The sequence below is a fragment of the Poecilia formosa genome, unplaced genomic scaffold (genome assembly GCF_000485575.1).
Source record: "Poecilia formosa unplaced genomic scaffold, Poecilia_formosa-5.1.2 Scaffold42, whole genome shotgun sequence".
Classification (NCBI taxonomy): domain Eukaryota; kingdom Metazoa; phylum Chordata; class Actinopteri; order Cyprinodontiformes; family Poeciliidae; genus Poecilia; species Poecilia formosa.
In genome coordinates this window covers 145,758-170,433 of record NW_006799981.1, presented here as the reverse complement: position 1 = coordinate 170,433, position 24,676 = coordinate 145,758, and the positions used below count along the sequence as shown (strand labels likewise).

General features: G+C 37.6%; 1 protein-coding gene across 1 annotated transcript; it reads left to right on the top strand.

Annotated features, from left to right (window-relative positions):
- The first annotated feature begins 436 nt into the window (after positions 1 to 436).
- On the top strand, positions 437 to 22,628 carry LOC103137687 (galactosylgalactosylxylosylprotein 3-beta-glucuronosyltransferase 2-like). The gene is made up of 2 exons (XM_016671141.1): positions 437 to 1,649; positions 22,240 to 22,628. The coding sequence occupies exons 1-2, from the start codon at positions 1,116 to 1,118 to the stop codon at positions 22,471 to 22,473; spliced, it is 768 nt and encodes a 255-aa protein (XP_016526627.1). The 5' UTR covers positions 437 to 1,115; the 3' UTR covers positions 22,474 to 22,628.
- Positions 22,629 to 24,676: the final 2,048 nt, after the last annotated feature.

The window sequence follows — 24,676 nt, the reverse complement described above, 5'->3', positions numbered from 1 at the left end:
ACTTAAAGTACAGAACAAAAACTGCTTTTACCGTGATAATTAAGTGATTTACTTCCACATACAGTAGTTTGACAGGGTGCAGTGGAGGACGGTTGTTTACAGCACAGGCGATTTTCGGTAAGCTTCATAGTGTCAAACTGGTACATTACATACATCAGCGGCAAATATTAGCAATTAGGTAAAGCTTAAAACCTCAGCGTCGTCTTAAGCGGCTGGGGGTCTGGACCCTCTGTACAAAGCAAAGAGTGGTACAATGCACACAAAAAATGTAAAGATAAAAGTAAATACGATGAAAACTCATCACAAAGGAATGATGGCAAGACTCAGATGGCAATACAGAAATTAACTGAATATGACAACAAAGAACGACAAATAAAGAAAAACACCAAACCAAAACATTCTAAAAAATCATGCAACAGATTTATGAAAGAAATAAAATATGACCTTTAGAGTCCTTTGGATTTATTTATAACACGCAGGTATCATATTCCTGTGTTTTTGTTTAATAATTCATCCCTGACAAGTGCCGCCTGAGCAACACAAGCTCCTCTCTCTATCAGCTGCGTGAACTCTCAGTGGACACTGAAGCTCTCTCTCTCCTCCTCTTCCTCCTTCTCCTCCTCCCTCGCCTGCTTCCCTCCAGTATCCCGGCTCCCTCTCCTCTCCTCTGCACCTGCTCCTCCCCTCCTGCCTCGCTTATTATCCTCTGACTCGGATCTGCGCTCTATCCTCGCCAAGTGATGCTCCTCGGTGGCGCTTCATCGATGCACGGAGCTCCGCCGCGGTCTGGTTTCTTCCGCGGGGAAACGTGCACTGAGAGGCGGCCGAACATGGGAATTTGATGGGGGGGTTTCTGAGGGAGTGAGCTGGAGGAGGGAAGGACGACGAGGAGGCGCAGAGGTCCCATCAGAGAGCGGTGAAGGACTTGGAGCAAGAGGGGGAGGAGAAGGAAGGACTCCGGGGAAGCGGGACGCAGAGGATGGCTTACAAGCTTTACATAGTTTGATCCGGATTTCGGAGGAAAAGAATTGATTTCTTTTTTATCTTGGAGTTTCTGGATCCTTTCTGTTTGTGATGGAGTGATACAAAGAGCGCGCTGTAAGTTCAGATCCGCCATGAAATCAGTGTTTTTCAGTCGCTTCTTCATCCTCTTGCCCTGGGTCCTTATTGTCATCATAATGATCGACATCGACAGTAAAAGGGCGATCCGGGCTCCGGCGGCTGGGCGGACCGGCAGGGCGCAGCGGAACCCCCGGGGCGGCTCACCGGGAGCCGGCGGCGCCCAGAACCAGTCATCGCTGCCCATCATCTATGCCATCACCCCGACGTACAGCCGCCCGGTGCAGAAAGCCGAGCTGACCCGGCTGGCCCACGTCTTCCGCCAGGTGCCCCGAATCCACTGGATCGTCGTGGAGGACTCGACCTCCCGCACCGACCTGGTGACGCGCTTCCTGGCCCGGAGCGGCGTGCCGTACACGCACCTGCACGTGTTCACTCCCCGCAGGTTCAAGCGCGCCGGGATGCCACGCGCCACCGAGCAGAGGAACGCGGCTCTCGCGTGGCTCCGGCAGCACCGCGGCAAGCGCGACTCCGGCGTGGTTTTCTTCGCGGATGACGACAACACGTACAGCCTGGAGCTGTTCGAGGAGGTAACCTCTCACCTGTTCATCAGCTCATCTTCAGCATCCGTCACCAGAGAGGGGCTACTTTGATTTTAAAGATTCAAAAGTTAACTTATATCTGCTTAAAAAATAATAAAACCCCACCAAAGTGGTGTTTTTCACTTGTTTAAATCAAGCTAAACTTATAACATCTGAATTTTTCTTATAAGAAAATATAAATTATTTCTAACTCATGTGAAAAATAATCAGCTTAAATATATTTTAAATAGGATATATTTCTCTTAAATACATTTCGAACATGTTACCAATTGGGTGTACTTTTTAATATATTCGAAATTTAAATACATTTTTAAAAACATGTCAAATTTTGGTGCATTTAATTTAAAGATCTATTTTTCTAAAATATACTTTAAATTTTATATGTTTTAAATGTATTACTAAAACTTCAGATATTGCTTTTTAAAATACATTTTGCATGTAGATTAAAAATGAATATTTTAAATGCTTATACATTGCAAAAATACTTTTCAGAAGGTAATTGAGGTGTGAAGGTGTTAATTTGGAAGACTGTTGACTTAATAGTTGTCCAGAAGACAGTTATTGAAGAAGGGACGTTATTTCCATACATGTTTATGGAAAGTTGAGTGGAAGGAAAAAGTATGATGGAAAATGGGCAGGTGCAAAGAAGAAAATGGGCTGGTTGGACTGTTGCCTGGTAGTCCAATGTGCTAGTTTGTAAAAATAAAGGTGAATTTTGCTTTTATTTTTAACATCAAGGTCCAAAAAACTGAACAGAAGTGGAAAAACACAGAATTAAAGTTCCTGAAGTTTCCATTTTGTGAAGATGTCATTTCGTAGTGTTGATCTACTGTTACGCTATCAGCCTATATGAGGATTTATTTTCCAGCAAATAACAAAATGTTGATTTTACTGTTCTTAATTTAGCAGCAAATCCAAGCAGTTTTTTTAAAAATGGAAAATGACACAGCATGAGACGAGAATTCATGAGATGAAGGAAGATATTCAAGTAACCTGAGTTTTCTTTAATATCTTAGCAGAACCAAGTCAGCTGCATTGATGCACAGTTACTCTGAGCGAAAATGCAATTAATTTCACACTTTTTTAAGTCATATTCAACCTGTTTTAATCTATACAGAGGCTGCAAAGTGAAGCTGTCAGATAAAAATGAATGCCGAGTAAAAATGTAGACATTTTAGAGCTGCTGGGTTTTCCCCCTGTGATCCTGATGGATTTTCACAGGAAGACCACAGAAACGTTTCACCGCCCTGTAAAGCGGCGCCTCTTAATAATGTAGTATGTTCAAAGTGAGAAAGGGTAAATGCATCAGAAGTTACTGCAGAACCACAGGAAATGCTCGTCTATGTGTTGTTTTCTACAACCTGCCGGCCAATTACAAGCAGATATTGTGTTTGCATCAAACGTAAAATTTATTTGGGTTTTAGTCAAATAAATTTTAATTAGTTTGATTATTATTAATAACAGACATTGAGGCTTACCTTCGATTTTCAATTTAAACATTTCAGATTAAAAATTTTGATATTTTTCAACAATTTTTATTATATTCTACTGAGTACAAAACACTAACCTAATTGTGTTATTTTACTTTATTTATTCTAGATTTTTATCTTGCCTGCAGTAGTAGCAATGACACTAAACTCAGTCTAAGTTTCTTAAGTTTATTATCTTCCTTAAATTATGAAGAAACAAACTGGTTTCCAGTTTAATAATGGTTATTTGTATCTATTTCACCACTTTTTGGCATCCAGATCAACTTATTTTGGTTCTTTTTCAAAATCTGAACATTTTAGACTTCTAAGCTCGATTTTTGAAATTGAAGTATGTGAACTTTTTTGTTTCTAAAAACCAAACAGGAGTTTTTTGTCTGTATTTGCTAACCCAGTCTCAGTCTGTCAGTCACTTAAAAATCAAAACAATCAATGACATGGAATTGATTTAAAAGTTAATTTGTGATGTTGGAAATCAAAGTTAAAGGATTCAATCTAAAATCTTTTCAATTTTTATTTAGTTTCCTAATTGCTGAAATTGTATGTTTTGATTCTACCAGCTGACCAACAGTGTGCAGCAGCATGTGGGGGAAGGGCATGCTCCATACAGACTTGGAAAAACTTTCATTTTAGTCTAATTTAAAGGACGGTTCACCACTGGATGACATAAAAATTGAGCTGTTTTGAAATTGCAACTTTTTAAAAATTCCGTTCAGCTTGATATCAGTAACCTCCCTCTGCATAATTAATGATAACTGGATATTAAACCCTAAAAAACATCTTTACAAACTGTAAAGACTGACCAGCTGCAGGCTGCATGAAACAGCATGATGCATCAGTATTGATCCTGCGTATTGGCAAACAACACCATGTAATTAACTCTTCATCCGAGACGGTGTTCATGCATCGCATGTTTATGCGTCTGAAACGTTTTCACAGGCAAAGCTCCTTCCTTGTAGGTGATGATGTGGGGTCATAAAGCTGCAGCAGATGCAACAAAACAATCTTCAGGCTCTCTTGGTTGTATAATCTGGAAGAATGGGGTTGATTGCTGATTGCTCCTCACTCTGATTGCTGCCTTTCAGCGAAAGCTGCCTCTGAACGTGGAACAACTTTCATCATCCTCATCTACAGTCACAGAGATTTCTTTTCTTTCTTTTTTTTTTTTTAGTTAAATAGGCTTTTAAAGTTAATTTGCTACATGAGCTGCTCTTTTTATTCCTTTCCATTGCCTGGTGCAGAGGAGAAAAAGCAAAGATGCACTCACATAAAGTTGATTTGATTATCTGTTCCCTGAGTTGAGGATGTATAAATCATAAAAATATAAAAGCTCTGTAAATCCTAAAGGATCCTTCTTTTTTTTCAATTGCAGTTCTCAATACTTTCAACAATGAATAAACCTCTTACAGTATAGTAACCCTTTGTTCACATTGTGATTAGCTATAATTAAGCTAATACAACAGATGCTTCTATCATTTCTACCAATTTGTTTCAAACCACGGATTTTTCTGTGGAAATTACTTGAGGAAAACTTGGATATTTAAACTTTTTTTCATCTATTTGAACAAAAATGCAGCTTGGGAAGCTTAAATACTTAGCCGCAATGCGGTCAATCCAGCAGCGGCATTTAGTTTTCTTACTGCTGATTAGCTGAACCTTCAAAAGATAAGGAAAACTGTAGCTGTTAGCTTCTGCAGTAGTGACAGCATTAAATAATATGCATCTTAATGCATATTATGGTATATTTTGTGTAATTCTTTAGTAATCAATACATTTGCTGGTGCTGAGGCTACCACTATAATTGTTCCAAAATATTATATTGATTCTTTGGTAGTAATTATCCTATATTTTAGAATAAATATGAATAAATCTTTAGGTAAACCAGTTTATATTGTGTTTCATGCCTGACATACACATTATTAGGAGTGTGATTCTCAAGAATTAAACAGGATTATGCTAACTGAACATGTGGCGAAGGAAACATCACTTCCACCAGTGATCAGGGGGGATAAACATGGATTAATTCAATCATATTACAGGGGACTTTAAACCCAGTTTATATCCAGAGATTTACAATATGATCCAGGCAAATAACCCAGTCATATAGTCGGATTTAAATAACAAAGCTAACATTTTGTGTCCCCATTTTATTGAAAGACCTTTCCAGTAACCTCATATCAAGAGAAACGCTGTTATCAGAACTTATAAATATGTATTGCTCATATTTATAAACTCTCTTTTGTTGAGTTACAAAGAAAAAAATGCTAAAAAACTGGGGTAGTGTTGTGATTACTGTCGTCTATGGAGCCCTTGCATGTTATTGTTTACATCTGGAAATTTCGGATAATGCTGGAGGGCAAAAAGACGATTCTTTTAAATGCCATCCTCTGCTGTACTGCTATTATTAATTTAGTGTAGAGCACCACAGCAAAACGAAAAATGAGGCAGAAAAATAGGTAAAGAACAACTCAAAACCACATTTTTTCTCGATCTCTGTGTCGGCTATGCTACACAGACTCGTTGCCATAGCAACTGACAACAACGCCATTATATGTTTCAGGATTCAACACCAAAAAATACTCAAACATTTCCCACACAAAGTACAGAACATTAACTCTGTTAGTTTTATGATTTTAGGCTTCATGTTTATTTTGTGATTATTAGTAAGTGATCGCTGTGGTAGATTAGCTAGCACTGCCATTAGCTAATCTACCACCGCCGTGTTAGATTAGCTCCTACTGCTATTAGCTAATCTACCACCGCTGTGTTAGATTAGCTCCTACTGCTATTAGCTAATCTACCACTGCTGTGTTAGATTAGCTCCTACTGCTATTAACTAATCTACCACCACCATGTTAGATTAGCTAATTTAAACACCTGCTCTACTGATGATCTGTCAGAGTTGGTGCTTTAAATCGCCTTTTTTACAAATCTTGTAACTGAATCAAAACACACAGAATTCCACATCACATCTACATGTTAAGGTTATTATAGTCAAGCTGGCATAATTGAACCTCTTCCTTCTCTCTTGCTATTTATTTTTCTTAATTAAAGCTTCTTCTTGACCTTGTCATCTAGTTGTCTCACTGTTGACAATTAGCAGCACAGGTCTGTGTCCCTTTTCCTTTATAGACCAGGCGTACATTTAAGATTTAGCTCGTTATTATTGACAACCAAACCCAGAAGTGCCATACTGGGTTAAACTTTTTGATTACTGATTCAAACCATCACCTTCAAGGTCATGAATGATCAATAAAACCAGTGAATGAAAGTCCATCCTAACCTACAAACCTGTTGCTTCCCAGAATGCAACTCTTCACTAGAAATCTTCACCACTTTACCCTCACAGAGCTGAAATCTAGTCTGCTTTGACACAAAGTAGTGCTAAATTTGGTGTCTGTGGTTTAGCTTAAAGAGCATCTGTTTGATTTGTTGATAGGACGGTGTCTCCTCTGTGTCCTCCTTCCTATTTCATTACCCTGCTCCTGTGTGCAGGTAATGGCCTGTCATAGAGAGATAATAGGCTGTCACATGGTGGTAATAACCTGTAGAAACTGTTTGGCTGCCTTTAGAATGATGAGAGTAACTTTGTGGGAGGCAACATCACATTGCTGGCTCTCAGATCATTTTAGAAAGAAAAATGCTTGGGAAAACATTTAAGCAGCCAAGCAACTAAATTAGCATGACTACTTGCAAGTCATTGAGTCTTTATTAGTGTTGGCAGCTGTTGTTTTACTCTTAAAAACGTGTGTCACATCTTGTAAACCCATGAATATGGTGAATGTTCGGGCTCCTTTGCACTGGATGAACATCCTGCTGAGATTAGCCAGGAAGTGGATAATCTCAGCCGTTTTGGGGAGCTTCAGAACCAAGAACAGATTATTATGCATTAGATGTGATTCACCAAGGAGGGATCAGAGCATGGACAAACATCTATAGCACATGTGTCAAACTCAAGGCCCGCGGGCCACATGTGGGCCGCCATATCATTTTATGTGGCCCCCCTAGCATTTTATAGGCCGATGATTGGCTTAAAATAGGTTTTACTCAATTAATAATAAAAACTGTAAGTTTTTATTTTTTTTATTGTTATGTTATGTTTTGATGTAGAGCACTTTGTATCAGCTGTGGTTGTTTTAAAGTGCTTTATAAATAAAGTTGGTATGGTATGGTATGGTAAGGTATGGTATGGTTTTGAGCACGAATTGACTACAAACTACATCTCCCACAATGCATTCCGATTGTTACCAGCCAACATTACGGCTTCTCGCCACTAGAGAGCAGCAGAGTCACCTCAAGCTGCTTATTGATTTTCCCAGCGAATAAAACTGAGACATCGACAAGCTAACATCAAAACGTCCAAGAAAAGAAAAATCAATTTACAAGTAAGACTGTGAATGAAGATGTGTGTGAGTTGGTGCCAGGGCGGCAGGTCGCGCTAGACTTTTTTTTTGTTATCCATTATCTTGACCGACAACCTAAAAAAAAATCGGTCATGTACTATTTTTATCCGTGAAATTACAATCATATTAACATCGGCTATTTAGTCGCATTTTATGTGGTTTAGCTAATATTCACCGTGAATCCAGATCCCATCACAAATTAAGCAGATAAATGTATCTACATTTTCTCGTCGTGACAAAAACCATCTCAATAACTTTTAATAAATTAAATTAAGCGACTTCACTTAAATTAGCATCACTTCACCCGCTGGGGTCTGAACGCACTTCCTTCCAAAGCGTCCGGTCCATAACTCTTCAACACGCTGTCAGCTCCCGGTCAGAAAAACTTATTTAGTTCAGAGTCCATGAGATGATATTCAGAAAGGATTTTTTAAAATAAATTCATTTCAGTTGCCTTTGAGACTAAATCTTTGCGTAAAGTCTATCATGTCTGCCCATGTGACTTGTTTTTATTATTTGTTTGCTTACCTTTAAACACTGATTTAAATATTGTAATTTTTAAACTGAGCAGTAATTTTACATCCATGGAAACTCAAATGTAATATTTAAAACTTCAATACATAAAATCAGTTATTTAACAATATGAGGTGGTGTTTAATTTATTTTTAACATTGTATTTTTATACATTTATGCTAGTGGTGCCCAAGTCTAGTTTTCCAGAGCTACCATCTGCAGCTTTAGATGCATTCCTTCTCTAACACACCTGGACCATTGACTCATTATAAGCCTCTACAGAAGTGAATGAGGGAAGTCAACCTTTTGTCTGGTGTGTTTTAGCAGGGATGCACTCCTGATCTGTACCGTCAATGTGGCCCGTTGAGGGGGGCCAATATGCTGAAGTGGCCCTCGGTGAAATTGAGTTTGACACCCCTGATCTATAGGAAGGTGGAGCATGATAACAAAGCACCAATGATTTGGGGTAAACATCCACCAATCTGATATTAATATCTGTATTGGTGCTGATATTAAAAAAATTCTAGATCGGATGTTAGTGACAATGTTCCGAATCCATAAAGATTCAATCTATTCAGTCTAACTCTATGCTTGGTGCTCTGAGCGAAAAGCATTAAATCTAACTAAATCTTCAAAAAGAAAAAAAAAATATTCAATTGATTTATCAACAATATAGGTTGGTGTGTAATCAACACCAACCTATGTGGCAATGACACTCCTGCCCAAATGTTGCAGCAATAACCTGACAATAAGATTACTTAATCTCATGCTTCGATATGCTGACACTCTGTCTACGCTGAAGAAGATTACCCTCAGCTCTGGATGCTGGTGGTAGATTCAGTTCTGTCAAATCTATTTTATGGCTGACAAACTTTTTTTTTTTTTTAAAAAGAAAATACTTTTATTAATTCAAGCCCCTGTGTCCCTTCACCACCTGATGAACATTTGATGAAAAACTTTTTTTTTTATTCATCTTATAATAGCAAAATTAACATTATATGTTAAAGTAACAGAATTATTGAACTGAAAACATTGGCAGAACTTTAAATTCAGATATTGGATCAAAAACCCAGAATACTACAAAATGCCTAGCAACAGGAAAATAAAAAAAATCTAAATTTTGCAGTAACTCATCCAGGGTGACTGGGGTGTTATTGTATGAGGAACCATTACACACTGCTTTGGTTAGCAGTCGAGAAATAATTACAGATGTTACAGAAATAAACACTACCCTATGACAACTGAATAAAAGGTGCCTGAGTCTTAGTGAGGGAAGAGAAATTAAGCAAGTAATAACATATTTTAATCACAATAAATCCCAAATGTATTTATTACTGTAATCTGTTCAAATTTTAATCAACTCTACAACTAGGTTAGTGCGGATGTGGACACAATATCATTTCTTAAATTGAGTTACCTGCTGAATGGGCCTTGAGGGAACAGTGGGATGACTTTATTGCACAGCTCTGTTGTGTCTGTGCGGATGTTTCCAGATCCTTTCTGCAGCTATAAAGTTTGTGCCGCAGGGAACAGCTAGGATACTCACAATCAGCCATAAAGTGTGCTGGATATAAGTTCGGTGTTACACCATGTTCACTGACTCTGAGGTGGAAATAAAGGTCCAGTTTGATGCAAAGGGACAACGCTGACCCATCATCCCACTTAAACAACAGTTTATTGTCTCAGTTTTTAGAAACTCTGTTGCTGGAAAGGTCAGAGCTCCGAACACGTTCGCTTACATGGACATTAATTACGGAGTCTGCTGCATGTTGCCTGGATTAAACCTGCTGGCATTTAGAAAGTGCTTGACTTGCATGTCCGGCTGTAGAAGGTTAACTTCTTTCTGATTTGCAAAACAATGTGGTTACATCGCCTTTCTCAGTATTCCACTTAGTTTTAGCTGCTCACCTTTTCTCACATCTGGATGCAAATGAGGGACTCAATCATCCTCATTCTGACTTGTTGATTACATCTGAGTTATTGTCCTGGTTGTTCAGATGCTCAGAAATCTCGACCACAAGACAATGAACAAAATGTATTAAACCATTCCTACCTTTCCTGTATGTAAAATAGCAAATGCTTAACAGGCCTCTGCCTTCCTGATGTCTTTCTGCTGCAGTAGTGTCAGTGATCAAACAGATGCTTTTGTAATTTCTGCACATTAGTCAGTACAGCTCTCAGTTTGGCATAGTCTATCAATTGCGCAGCACATTTTGTCTCAGCTGCCTTGCAGCACTTAATGGAGTTGCAGAAAATGCAGCAGTGCTCATTTAATCCCACCCATGCAGTCACACTTTGATTGCCCCTTAGCACAGTTTGTGCTGCTGACTGCAGAAATTTCAGATATATGCTTTTAGAAGCCAGTTTTAGCCACCTTAGCAAAGTGATTATGCAGTTTCAATCACGTTTTGTTTTATTAAAAAAACCAACATATTTTAAAATATTTTGGCTACATTAAATTAGTCTCCTTCTTTTGTCTGTGCAATCTGAAACATCCCACAACACATTTACACAAAATAAATTTTGTTGTTTGCTCATCTTTACATTTCATTTCTCCGTCTGCTAACTTCTTGGCACAGGCGCTTACACTCAGCTTCGAAACAAGCAACCAGGAAAAATTAAACCCTTCCAGTTTAGTTTCCCTCCTATCTCTTGAAAACCTGAGTGTGGAAGTGGAGGGTTTTCCGGCTGAAGGCAGAGCTGTTCAGCTGCAGGATTCTGTGCACTGGTGAACTCTTTCGTCAGAGCTTCTCTGAATAAATGAATTCCCCTGACTCTGAAAGCTTCATAAAAGTCACCGTGACTTTTAGAGAGCAGCTACTGTGGCGAATGCTCTTTTGCTCAAGTTTTATTCTGGGACAACTTCCTTGGATAGAATCATGAAGGTGAAGGTGATTTCTTTGGTCACTGAAGTCAGATTAATCTTTTAAACCAAAACATTTAGCACATTTAGTTCCTGATGAAGGTCTAGGGGTTCGGATCAGAGAACAGCAGGATGATGGAGGGTTGATATGGTGAGAAGTAAGAGAAAAGGGAGGATGGCGAAATGAGAAAAAAAAATTTTTCAGAGCAATTATTGTAAAGGTGTGGAGAGAGAAGCGATGGGCTGTAATGTCAGGGAAGTGAAGCAGAAAGGAGAAACTCCTGAGTGAGAGAAATGCTCCCCGTTCAGGGCAGGAGGGCAGATAACGGTGGGGGAATAGTGCTGGGGTTATAGAAAGGCCAGGGGCTTTTAGGGACAAGTGTAAATGCAAAAGTGCTGTTACACACCTCAGCTCTGTGTTTCTTTTTAATGGCACTTTATAAAAGTATTCAAATGCCAGAAACTTCTTCATATTTTGTCACATAGCCACAAACTTTTATGGGGTTTTCTTGGGATTGAATGGAAATATAAGAAAAAACGTACGTAGTTTCACAATATTTTTTTGCAAAAGTGTTCCCATCCAGATGTGGAAAACTTGCAGCTGTTACAAAAATATTTTTGCAAGGCTCACTTTAAAAAAAAAATGGAATTCCAGATATCCGAGAACCATTTTTATTATTCCTTAAATAAAAATGATATAACACAATGAAGCACAAATGTTTTATTTTATTCCTCATAATCTTTTACTCTCTCTGACATTCTGCAGCTGCTTTTTTTATTCATTTATATTCTTTATTAATTGAAGAAACCAAACTGTTGAGGCTTGCTTTGCTGTTTTTTTTTCTGTTCTCAGCATGATTTTTGGTTAATGCTGCAAACTCATAAAAACTTACATGAAAAGAATTACATCAAAGCACTGGAAATATATTTATAGAATAAATGACATGATTAGGATATGTTTGAGAGAAAAACAGATATTCACAGATTAAAAGGGTCTTTGGTTGACTGACTTGACATTTTAATGCCTTTTTAAAGTTTTTGCACAGTTTAAAATTAATTATTTTTAGTATATTTTCGGCTTGAGAGTGAGATCATGTTGCACACATTCAAATTTTCTACTAACGCTGACCTATTATGCTTCCGTGATCAGATTACGCTAGGTCTCTGGGTTATGTGAAACATGTTTATCACATTTTTGTGCACAAAATCTTAAGGTTTTAGTCGGTCAGTTCTGCCTATTTTGATCTACTTTCAGAATGAGACCTCTTAGGGCCTCTGTCACTTTAAATCCAAATACGCTGCTGCTGGCCACTGCCCCCAACTCAACGCTTACACTCCCACATGAAAATGGCTGCAAATAGATATGCAATTATGCAATCATAAATCTTTGAAAAGCATTAGTAGAGTCTCCTGCACAACCAACAAGAATTCAGCAAATGGTTTCTGAATAGTAAGTGAATAACAAAACACTTGTCTCTTCCAGCAGCCATTGCACAGCACATCCAGCGGTAAAACCACCTGACCAAGCATGTTGGAGCTCAGCTTGGGTTGCTAGGTAACGGGGTACTGCCCATCAAATGTTTTCCAGACACCAAAAAATATGAACTTATTGCCAAAAGAATAGCTGGATGTTTTTTTAAGCACTTGGGCTGTTTTTAGAATAATTAGAAACATAAATTGAAGTATAAAGCTTAGAAAATGTGAATTTTGCATAATAGGTCCTTAGTCCAGAATGGAACAACTACATCGCCTAATCATCTCAGAAAGCTGAGTGCAGACATTCAAAAAAGATGAGAATCACCATAGCAACCGGTGACTTGTCATGTTTTGTCACTGCTCATATATTGCTTTAAAATATTTGAACTGCGTTTTGTTTTAATAAACATATTAATTTTGACCCAGGAAATAAAAGCTGCGGACAAAAGTCGGACACTTTTTAGCTTTCATCGTCTTTCTTACTCAAGTCCAAATTAGTTCTGCAGTGAAAAGCTGCTACAGAAAGTTAAGTGGAGTAAAACCTGATATCTATTTAGCAGGCTTCTCCTCTTCACTCTCCAATCGGTTCAGGCTGAACAGCCAGGTCCAACGTGGCAAACAACCTTTGACGTGAATAAAAAAAAAATAATTTCAGACTCAGCCGAGTGCATGACAGTCTCCAAGTCCTGACAAATTACGGCGCCGGTGGCTCAGTGAGTAACGCTACATATTTACAAGTAAACAAAAGAAAAGCTTGGGGTGAAAAATACGGAGCTGAGAGGTTTCGCATTTTTCATTTGACTCCCAGAGAGGACACTCTGTCTTGAAGCAACTCCCTTCTCTGGAAACAAATAGGTGAGAAGTGAACCGTGTACACACAAAGACACTCTTAATAATGAAGTTTATGAAATCCATTATGGATGTTCTCGTTTCCTCGGAGGAAGAGAGGAAGGGAGAGAGAGAGAGAGAGAGACGTCACTGAGTTGTTTTCTCTGTGGGACGAGTGTTTGGGGGGCCGAGGCCGAGTGTGATTTTAATCAAGTGTATTTTTATCTCTGAGATTTTAATATGCATGGCACAGGCAATCAGAGTCAGAGAGGGACGAAATGAGCAGGGGGAAAATGAATGAATCAAATTAGTGGGGCTGTGGGAGGACGGTGAAACTGATGCAATGGTGCATGATATGTGTGAAGGCTGGAGCTGTTAGGAGGTTATGTGAGAAACGAAATAAAAAGATTCACGCCGGGGTTATGGAGAAGAATATACAAGCTATACATCACCCATCTCAAAGCTCTGCAAAATGCCTGAGCTGCACTTGTCTATGCCAGAGGCGACGGAGGATTGTTTCAAAGTGGATGAAGTAATAAAGAAGAACTGCATCTGAATTCTTCATCTCAAATCAAATATTTGATCAATTTCTTCCCCAATTTGGCGCTCCAAGAAAGTAATAGAAGAAATACATTTTAGTTAAATTTTGCTAGCTTCCATAATGAAACAGTACATATTTGTTTTTTGCAGCTCTAGGCGTGTTTTATCTTGTATCAGCGGTGGAAATAAATAATGGAGCCCTGAGCTAGTCGTTGTCTGGAAACTGACTGATTTTAATCAAGTCTACCAAAACAAACAGTTTTCATCCAGAATTATGCCAGAAGCTTGTTGATGATTACAAAAATATTTAGTATGAATTTTTATATTTGACTCTTTATGAGTGGCGCATTAAATCCATTGCAATTTCAAACTTGTTCATATTATCTTAATTTTTTAAAGCAAGTCACCTTGAATTTTCTGACTGAATTGGAATGACTTGTAGAGTTCGCATAAAAATATATACAGCTTTGGAAGAAATTAAGCTACCACTGCACTGGAACCCATTAAAAACCTCCTGGTTAATCCACTAAATATTGATTTCTGAACTCTTCCCGTGTTAAAACATTAGTATTGTTTCTAAATTAATATGATCTTGTTTTCTTTGCATTACTTAAGGTCTGAAAGCTCTGCAACCATTTCTTATTTTCTGCAAATAAAATATTTGTTTGGGACTTTGGAGACATGTTGCCAGTAGTTCATAGAATAAAGAACAATAATCATTTTATTCAAACAGTAAAATTAGAGGAAAGGATCATTTTAAGTGGCCTCTTAACTTTTTCCAGAGCTGTAAACTGGTTGCAGCTTCTGGATTGAAAGGAAACAAATTGCAGTTCAAGTTTTTAAGTTGTAAAGGTTAAAACTGTAAAAAAAAAAATAAAAAAAAATAAAAAAAAGAAGCCTGATAATGTATTCTGTAGGTTTCAAGGCACAAACAAGGTTGTGTTAACATTGAGGCGTTTTGTTTCTATCTACATCGATTGGTCTGCTGATTTTATCTTCCTCCATCATAAAAGCATCAATCCCTTTTATTCCATCATAAAAATAGACGTTTGTTTAAAATGTGTGTTTTTCTAACCTTCCCCTGAAGATGAAGCAGTTCGCATTGATTTTATGATTCCTCTCATTTTTTCAGGATTATTTTATCTGCACGCTCAAATGGTATATTAAAAACCCCCTGAGTTTTTCAGTAATCACTGTGCAGCTTTTTATTTAGCGATTCAGACTAGCTGGCATTTAAACCAGCTGGAAGTGGCCGTGCAGCACCAGAAAGCATGAGATAATAGCAGCAGTGGTTCATAAGGGAGACACTCAGCCTCTGCTGCACAACTGGACTGGAAATAATATGAATGTGGACAACAGCCAGGAAGCAGAGAAGCCAAATTACTTGTTAGGATTTAGGCGTGGAAAGACCAACTGCACATCTGCAGTCGGAGCTGCCAGGTGAGGATAAAGCGTGGAAGCTATTAAAAAGCAAACTCCTGGAGGAAAAGAAATAATCATTTTGAATATGTGCCATTGTCAACACCAATTTTGCTGGGATTCCTCATGGGTGGTGTGTTTACAGCAGCATAAGTCTTTTATTTAACCAGGAAAGTCCCAGACAGGTACAGCATCTCATCTGCAAAGATATCCTGGGTAAGATGACAGCACACACATAAACAACATAAAACATCAACAGCAACAAAAAATGTAAATAAAAAGCAAAAATATAAAATATGCATCCGCTTTTGTTTTTATTTTTTTTAATCTCACTCAATGAGTTGAGTTTGGTCAAAAGTAGCTGATTGTAGAGCTGCTGTGCTCTGCAAAAACACAAAATCTTACCAAGTATTTTTGGTCTAGTTTCTAGTGCAAACTTAAAGTAAGACAAACTAACTTACAAGTTAACTTTTTATCAATATACAGAGGCTTGTTTTAAGTAAATAATTTCTTAATATTGATGAAAAAGTTCTAGTTCTGTTGGTAAATTACTCCACTGCGCCGTTACCTAGCAACCAAAGCCAAGCCCAACCCATCGCCTAGCAACCAAGTTCTAGTTCCATTGGCAGATTGTTTCACTTATAACAAGACATTTTTCCCATGTTATAGTGGAATATGTACGTTTTAATTAATATTAAGAAATTATTTACTTAAAACAAGCCTCTACATATTTCTGAAAATTTACTTGTAAGTTAGTTTGTCTTATTTGAAGTTTACTATGATATTTGCATTAGAAACTAGGCCAAAAATACTTGGTAAGTTTTTGTGTTTTTGCAGTGTGAATGAGTCGAAGGTCATTTTCTTGACTCAAAAGAAAGATTAATGTAAATTCTGAAAATAAATTGAGGTTTTTTTTTAGCAGCTGCTTGACATTAGACTTGATGAAGAGAGAATCATCAATCATAGATAAAAGATAAATGGAGTTCAGGGTTAAATTAGAGAACGACAGACATCTTGCTTTAGATTTGACAACAGCTTTAGACAGTTTCAATTAAATATTTGTACAACAAAAACAGTTGCTGCGTTTCCATTACAAATATGCAGAAGACTTTGTCAATAGTGTCATAAAAACACAACTTCACAATAGTGGCGTTCTCATCAAATACGAAACAATTAAAATCACATGTGAAAAAGTTTTTTGACACGATAAATCATTAAAAAACATGGTGTGTCATCATCCTCCAACTACTTCCTGTTGTCGTCGTGTTTGTGGTTTGCTCCAGTGACAAGTCATGTGACTTTTGTGATGAGGAAGAAAGTGTTTCCATTGCAGTATTGCGAAATAAACCAAAATGTCAAAAGAAAACATGGAAACTCAATTACAAGCACAACATAATTCCTACTGCAATAAGGATTTATGTCAAAAGTAGCCACAGTTCTGCTGAACCTGACCTGGTATTTTATTTGTTTTCCCGTTTTTATTTTTTACTCTCCAGAGCATTACATTTTGATGGCATGCACTTTCTTTGTGTAGATAAAGCTCTCTGTAATGAGTTTGTGCTGCAAACTTTTCTGCTGCCACCCGTAATCTGCAGACTGCGGCGTGAGTTAATGCAGTCGCCACGAGCCAGATAATGCTCCATCTGTTGAAACCCTGTCACCCCACAGCTCTGCCTTGCTCCCAGCAAACACTGTGACATTGAATCGTTGTTGATAACAAAGCCAAAATGTGCTGGTTCACTGCTTCCTACACCAGGACGTTTACTCTCTCTGTATCAGCTATCAGAAAAAAACCTTCCTAATCTGCTGCTGAAGCCTTCGGTAATACTTTTGAGTCGAACAATGCTGCAGCTGATGGTTGGCTAACATCCAATGCATACCTGTGAAGCTTGGATGTCTTCCAGTAGTAATGAATAATTGAGTAGCATAATGCAACAAGTGGTGAAAGGCCTCGCTGATGCTTTCTGACACCACCCACCTACTGTTTTTATTTATCTCATTTAATGCAACTGATGTTTGCCTGCAGGCGTTTATGTAAAACAGATGTATGGCCTATCTAACACGCCTCAGGTTTCACAAGAAGGTCACGTTTTTGTCCACAAAAGAGGGTTTCACTGCAAAAACACAACATCTTAGCGAGTATTTTTTCTATCTAGTTTCTAGTGAACATCTCAGTTCACTTGAAACTAGCTTACAGGTAACTTTTCAACGTGATATTTGCTTTTTATTTCCTAAAAATTGATCAAAAAGTACTCGATCCACTGACAGATTATTTCACTCATAACATGTGAAAAATGTTTTCTTATAAGTGAAAAAATCTGCCAGTGTCTCCACAATATATAATATATTAAGGAATTATTTCCTTAAACAAGTTACTATGTCTTGCTGAAAAGTTACTTGTAAGTTAGTTCTTATTTCAAGTATTCTAAGATACTTGCACTACAAACTAGACCTAAAATATTTGGAAGGATTTTGTGTTTTTGCAGTGTTTCAAATTAGTAAAGGTTTTGACTAGGTCACTCCAAAACCTCAAGTTTGCAAATGTATGACTGGATGTTTTTCTTAGGAATTTCTGCTAAAGGGAAGAATTTATTAGTTGTAAGTTGTTTCTAAGCTACTAATGCAAGTCAGCCTCAGACCATCACACTGCTATAAAGTTTATCTTTACTGTAACTTTTCTTTTCTAAAATGCCAGATGTGACTGGATAAGCGCTAAACTTCCATCTTTAACTCATCTTTAGATTTTGTGAGAAATTGACCCAGTAATTATTGCAATAAATCAGAATATTGTTGTTTTGAAACAATTTTCAAGTGATATAGTCATAATAATTGCATTAATAATGCAAGTTCACCCTTCCAAAGACAATTAAACTTTAATTTAGTAAGGTTACAGTCTTCAGTCCAGTTTCTGAAACTGGAAGAGATTTCAAATATCCCAAAATAAAGCACCACAACCAAAAGCAATAAATAAAATGGAAATTAAAAAAAAATACATAATCATCAATAAAACTATGTCTGCAAACAAAAAAATGAAATATGAACTCAAATTGAAAAAGTTTATAAAAACTAAGTACTGTGAAAGTTACTGATCAAAAAGTGACATATTATTATATTTAAGCCTTACATGGGTTATTATGTTACCTCAAATAAGTTTTTCACTGTTTTAACAAATATTCAGAGGAGAAAATGACAAGATTATACAAATTAAGTGGATTAAATATGGAAAACTATCCATCTTCAATTACACATAACTAGGCTTGAATCAATTATTTGGATTAATCGTGATTAACTGATTATTCAAATAATTGTCAACTAATTTAATAATTGATTAATCGTTAACTTGAGTACAAAGGCTAAATAAAAACAACATCTTCAGAGCAGTAATTAAGCCAAAACTGAACAGATATATATATATTATTTTGCAGTTTGGTTTGAGCCAAAGCTCTGCTGGTTTTCAAAGTGAGAGTTTGTTCTCTGCGTAAATCCAGTCAGAGATTCGGAACATGTTTGCATGCCCTCCGGCTTCTTTCCAACACTTTCTAATATTGTGTCAAACTGTGCTGGGCTGAGAAAAGACGGCATTCAAACCGGGGAATCATTAGCAGTCAAACTAGGCCTTAACTGCTAAGCCAAAATAACGATCGCACTCAAGGACTGAGCTTGGCACACATTCCTCTTTTCTTTCTCTCTGCCGCTTTCTCCCCTCTTCACTTTTGATTCCACAAGACACAGAGGCTGACATCTTTGAAAAATGACCTAAAAGCGAAAGCGTAAGGCAGACAACAGGAAAAAGAGGAGCAAGGGGAAGGATTTTAGCACCACAAGGGGCTTCAGTATTAGCAGGGAGGAAAAGGCTTCAAAGCTGTCAGTGATGCCCAAGGGCCCAAACGGCAGAGAGCGGTCGGGATGCAGAGCAGGAAACGCGATGGAAGCAGGTCGGGCTCCAATGAAATGTTCCGTTTATCCACTTCCTCTCAGCATGTTGAATGTAAAGATAAAGTCACCTGTTGATGAATGTGTTACAGCTATCATCTCTGACAGTGTGATATAAATAACTGGTAATTTCCGGGTCTTTATCAGAGCCGTACGGCAGCAATGATTGGACCTTTTCTACCTGCTAGTTCCTGTCTGCAGCCAGTCAGAACCGCCGTTCTGACTGAGCTGAGAAAATAATAAATACAATGCAAATTATAGTGTTGATGTAAATTAACTGGATTAAATATGAACAACTATGCAGTTTCAATCAAAATTTTGCTAATAAATAGGGCTGAAACAATTAATCATGATTAATCGATTACTGAAATAATAATTAACTGGAGAATATAGACTCAAAGAACGCCATTTATTGAAAAAAACAACATATTCAGAGTAGCAAGTAAGCTGGTAGTGTACAACAAATATATTATTTCCCATTTAAGACTAAAAAAACGTATTTGCCTGTAAATCTCTTCTACCCAGAATTAATCAAATCTCAGAGTTTTAGCTTCACCTGATTCAGATTCTTGTATTTTACTCAAAAACCTTTTATTTTCTTATTTAAAAAGGAATTTAATTACTATTTACTTGCATTTTAATGTATTTCTAATGTATTAAAAAGACTAAAGTGGTTAAGAGCAAAATCTGTAGAATGTGGCATTTTTTTTAGTCCAATTAATCGAATAATCATCAGAATAACCGATAGATTAAAATAATCACCATGAAAATACTTCTGTAATCATTAAAACACAAAAAATTAAAAGTAATATTTACACCTCTGATGATTTGACCTAAACGTTTAAAATCCAGGCATGTTTAAACGTTTTATTTTTAAATATTAGATTCAAACTGCTCCTATTATTTTTAATGAAATCACTACCACATTAAAGTGGAGCCTGAAAAAAATAATAACATTAAGCTTGTTTGGATTTGTTAAGCCATAATTGATAAGCTGATAATAAAATATTAGGTTTCAGTGTGATGTTTTAGGAAACGGAGTCTTTTGCAGCTTACCTGACTCACCTGAGTTCAGTTTTATTCCTGATGCTGTGGACTGAATAGCTACTTTGCTGGAGGCGTGCATCGTTTCATTAGCCTGTAAATTACAGACTGAGATCATTTCCCAGTAATGCTTTAACCTTTCATTGACCTGAATGGAGACATAATACTTACAGAGCTGTCATAAATCTAAATGCTACAAAAATGAGCATAGAGATGATTTACTAAGACATTTAATTACATCAAGGTTTAGATCCATTCAACCAACTTTATTACATATAAAAAGATTACAGATGCCTCAATAAGACATACTTACACTTGAACCAAGATTATTAAAGAATATTAACCCATAAAATGAAGAATTAAATGTATAATTAATCATTGAAAAAACTCACAAAAGGTACAAATGTTTTTTTTTTTCTCTACAAACTGTTTTTAAAAAGTTTTGAATATTGCAAATACCCTAACTGATTAAAACTCCAGCACTAATTCTGGAGTTTAATCAGATTTTTAAAAACACAAAGTAAACGGTTTAAAGAACTTTATCTGATTCAGGCTTCACTTCTGCTCCTGCAGTTACCAAATTATTATCTCAGCATAAAGAAGGTGGGTTGCCGGAAAATATGTTTTCAGGTGTCAATTTTGACAAAAATGTTAAATTTAAATGTTAAATTTTTTTTTATCTCAAACTCAGATCTCAAATTGATGATTGATTCTGTCAGACTTGGCAGATTAAGAAGTTTTGAAAGGTTTTCTTATTTTTCTTACTGAATCCACCCAGCTTGGCTGTCAGAGAAGGAGGAATCAGGAGGGACTGATCAACCAATCAGAGGGAGAGTTGGGGTAACACAATATCTAGGTTGGGTGTTTCAACATTTTACCCGGAGAAAAGAGACTCTTGAGTTGTTTCTGTGCGTCACACATGTATTTTTTAAGTAAATACCTATATTTATTTTCAGAGTGTTTCAGGCGTCAGACAGTTGTTTGGGAGGTCGACCAGATCAGTGCCGTAAATCCACGTGTTGTGCTTCATTTCTACTCAGTGATGCAGTGCTGCTGTCTCTTTGTCATGAGCGACAGGCTGCAGGCGGTTTGAGTGAGAGATGAGATGCGGTATCTAAACGACTGAACCTCAAGGCGGGCAGCTCGGACTGGAAAATGGAATAACACACACACGCACACACAAACACACATGAAAGCATGGCTATTATTGTGGGGACTTTCCATCGACTTCCATTAATTTCCACAGCCTTATCCTTATCCTTATCCTTATCCTAACCAAAACTCAATTCACACCTTAGTCCTAAATCTAACCCCTGACCCAAAAACAGCGTTTCCCTTTGTGGGGACCAGGCTTCAGTCCCAGTGAGTAGTGAGTCCCAATAACGTCGTATGTATCAGGCAAATGGTCCCCATAAAGTATTAAAAACAAACGCACATACAGACACATGCACATGTACACACACACACAAACACACACACACACACACACACGCACACACACACACAAACACACACACACACATAACCTACTGATCCCACACAGTCCAGCCCATCACCCACCCACTAAATTTGTATCTCTCGCTCTCTCCTCGTCTCATTTTCCGTCGCGCTGCCGGTGGCTGTGTGCAAATTCACTTACTGTGCAAATGGAAAGCAGATCTGCACCGTACAGTTTCATTTGGTCTCATATTCCTGCTGCAGGAGAGTCTCTTCATGCTGCTCTCCAGCACGTTTCAGATTAGATTAGAGATTATTCATGCAAACTGATGCACAAACAATTCATTCCAGACTCACTCTCACTGCTGCATCTCACTACCAAGGCTTGTGTCGTCCGCTTTGGGTTGGATGCTGTGCAGAAACTTTAACTAGAAGCTGAGTTTGAATGTTCAGAACATCATATTTTTAATTAAATCAGGTTTAGCACGAACAAACATCTTCTTCCCAGAAGGAGGCGGATAGATTGAGATTTTTTTTGGTGCTATTTCTGAATAAATCATAAATGAGAAATGTCTTTACCTTTCAGGAAAACCAATTTTCAGGACTGATTGCTTCTCATTTTTCTCTCCTTACAGATGCGAAGCACTCGAGGTGTTTCTGTTTGGCCTGTGGGATTTGTGGGTGGCCGAACATATGAGCGCCCCCTGGTGTCCGGGGGCAAAGTGGTTGGTTGGTACACTGGCTGGAGGCCGGATAGACCCTTTGCTACTGACATGGCAGGTAAGAAGCAAAATGGAGAGATAATGAGACTGACTTTTTCTGCCTCATTGGAAGAAAAATGTCTTGTGTTTCAGGTAACAAGATGCTAAGAAGTGATTATATATTCAATATCTAACCTCAAATATTCAAAATAATTCAACACAGTTGTTGCTAAAGGCAAAGTAGCTCTCAGGGTGCATTCACACCAGCCTTGTTTGGTTCGTTTTCGTCAAATGCTGGTTTGTTTGGCGATGTGTGAATTCGCAATCAAAGTCTGATGTAAATCAAAAAAGCAAACTCTTGCCACCTAAGAACCTGGATCTCGGTTTGGTTGAAGTGAAACTGGTGCAGTTTGAATGCAGATGTGAACACCAAGTGGACCAGAAACCGCTCCAAAAGCAGGAAGTGGACTACAGCGCAGGGTATTGTGGGTAACTACAACCAAAACAAACGCGAGAGTCCAGCGCTAGCAAGAGAAATGACTTGAAAGGCAAATATTTTGTCTTTCGTAATGATAAAATTCTCTTTTGTCATTACAAAAGACAAAAGATAAATCCTACAACCCCTAAAATTTGACGCCATTTTTGTTCACATTTTGGAAAAGAAAAACGGAACAAAAGTTTCATTTTTGGTTCCAAATCGAACCGGACTGTCAGGTGTGAAAACATCCTCGAACATGGTTCTGGGGGAATTTTGCTGCCATTCAGGTTTCCAGCAGCCAAACAACAGAATCTCAGTCAGTTTTGCCTTGATTCCTTTCTTTTCTGTAATAAATGTCCAGCTATGCTTCGTTTTATCATCCCATTGATGACCCAACTTCATTTGCCTCCCATTCAACTCTAAACACTGTGAACTCCAATGACTGCTGGAAAGGACAAATGTTCATTCTTGTTGGTTGTGCAGGAGGCTCTACTTATGCGTTTCAAAGATGCACAGCTGTACAATTTTGCATTTGTTTGTAGCCATTTTGACGCACCAAGTTGGGGAGTGTGGCCAGCAGCCACCTCTTTGGATTTAAAGCAACAGGAGGCCTTCAAGCAGCTCATAGGAAGAACTGAGAAGAGTAAACTCTCTCCACCAAATCTAAGAATGATTTGGTGCAAGCAATGTAACAAACATGTTTGGTAGACACATCCTAACCCCTTCAAGGAAGCAAAATAGGTCACAGTTGCTCTAGAGCAGGAAACTCTTGTTTCTACAGAGCTGATCATACTGATCATAGACACCTGAACATGTTGTAAAATGTGGGAGATAAATTAGAAACAAGCCAGTTTCTTCATTTTAACTTTCTAGTCCTTTACTGAAAATAAAACCATTCTTTCTTTTTCAAGTTCTCAGGACTCGTCGATTGAACAGCTGAAATCAGACTGAATATTTTTGATTTGTTTGCTGCCAGCTGGGGAAAAACAGATACTGAGTTGTGCTCTCTCCTTCCTAGCATGTCCACACGAATCACGCTGCTTTCTATTGAGCTGCTATTTTCTTTTCATGGATTAATTTGCCATAAAATGAGATCTGATCTTTCCAATTAAATGTTCCAACTGTTACTCCTCCACAGAGGAGCTGCTACGCGTCTTTGCTTCATAGTTTATTCCTCTGATAAATCACTAGGCGGGATTCAAGAGCCTCGCTTAATAAAACGGTGCTGATAAGCGACAGAGTAAACAGTTTCAGGATAACTGATTGTGAAAAATCCATCACCTGATCATGTCTCTTGCTTCAGCGTTTAAAAATATCTCATCAAACACAGAAACGGTTAGAAAGTATTTGAGTTTTTGAATAATATTAAATAAATTATGACATTACTAAACAATTTACAAGAATCAAATCTGAATTTGTAGATTAAAATATATTCAGGAAGGGCTGGTTCTAAAGTTCAGCAGATGCATTTGATCCACTAGCAAATTTTGTCATCAGGTTTGCACACATTTCAGGAATCATTTTGGTCATTTTTTGTTTTCTGCACTGCTGCTTTCCAAATCAAAGCTTCAGCTCACTGCACACACCTACAGGATTGAAACTCAGACATTTCTGAGATTCAAAAGTCCAAAATTTGCAAGAAAAACTCAAACGGTGTCAGAAGTCGAAAACATTCCACAATTGGAAATGTTTTGAGCTTTAAAATTCCAGCACTTTCAACCTTTGAAGCTCAGAATTTTCCAAGTTTCTTTTAGAATTTTTCTGGGATTTATCTCAACATTTCTGGTCAATCTGGTCAATCTCTCTGAGTTCTGAGAACAGACACTTTTTGTTGTTTCTTTTGTCTTTAAAATTGTTATTAAAAGTGTTTTGGACAGATTTAAGGATGTAATC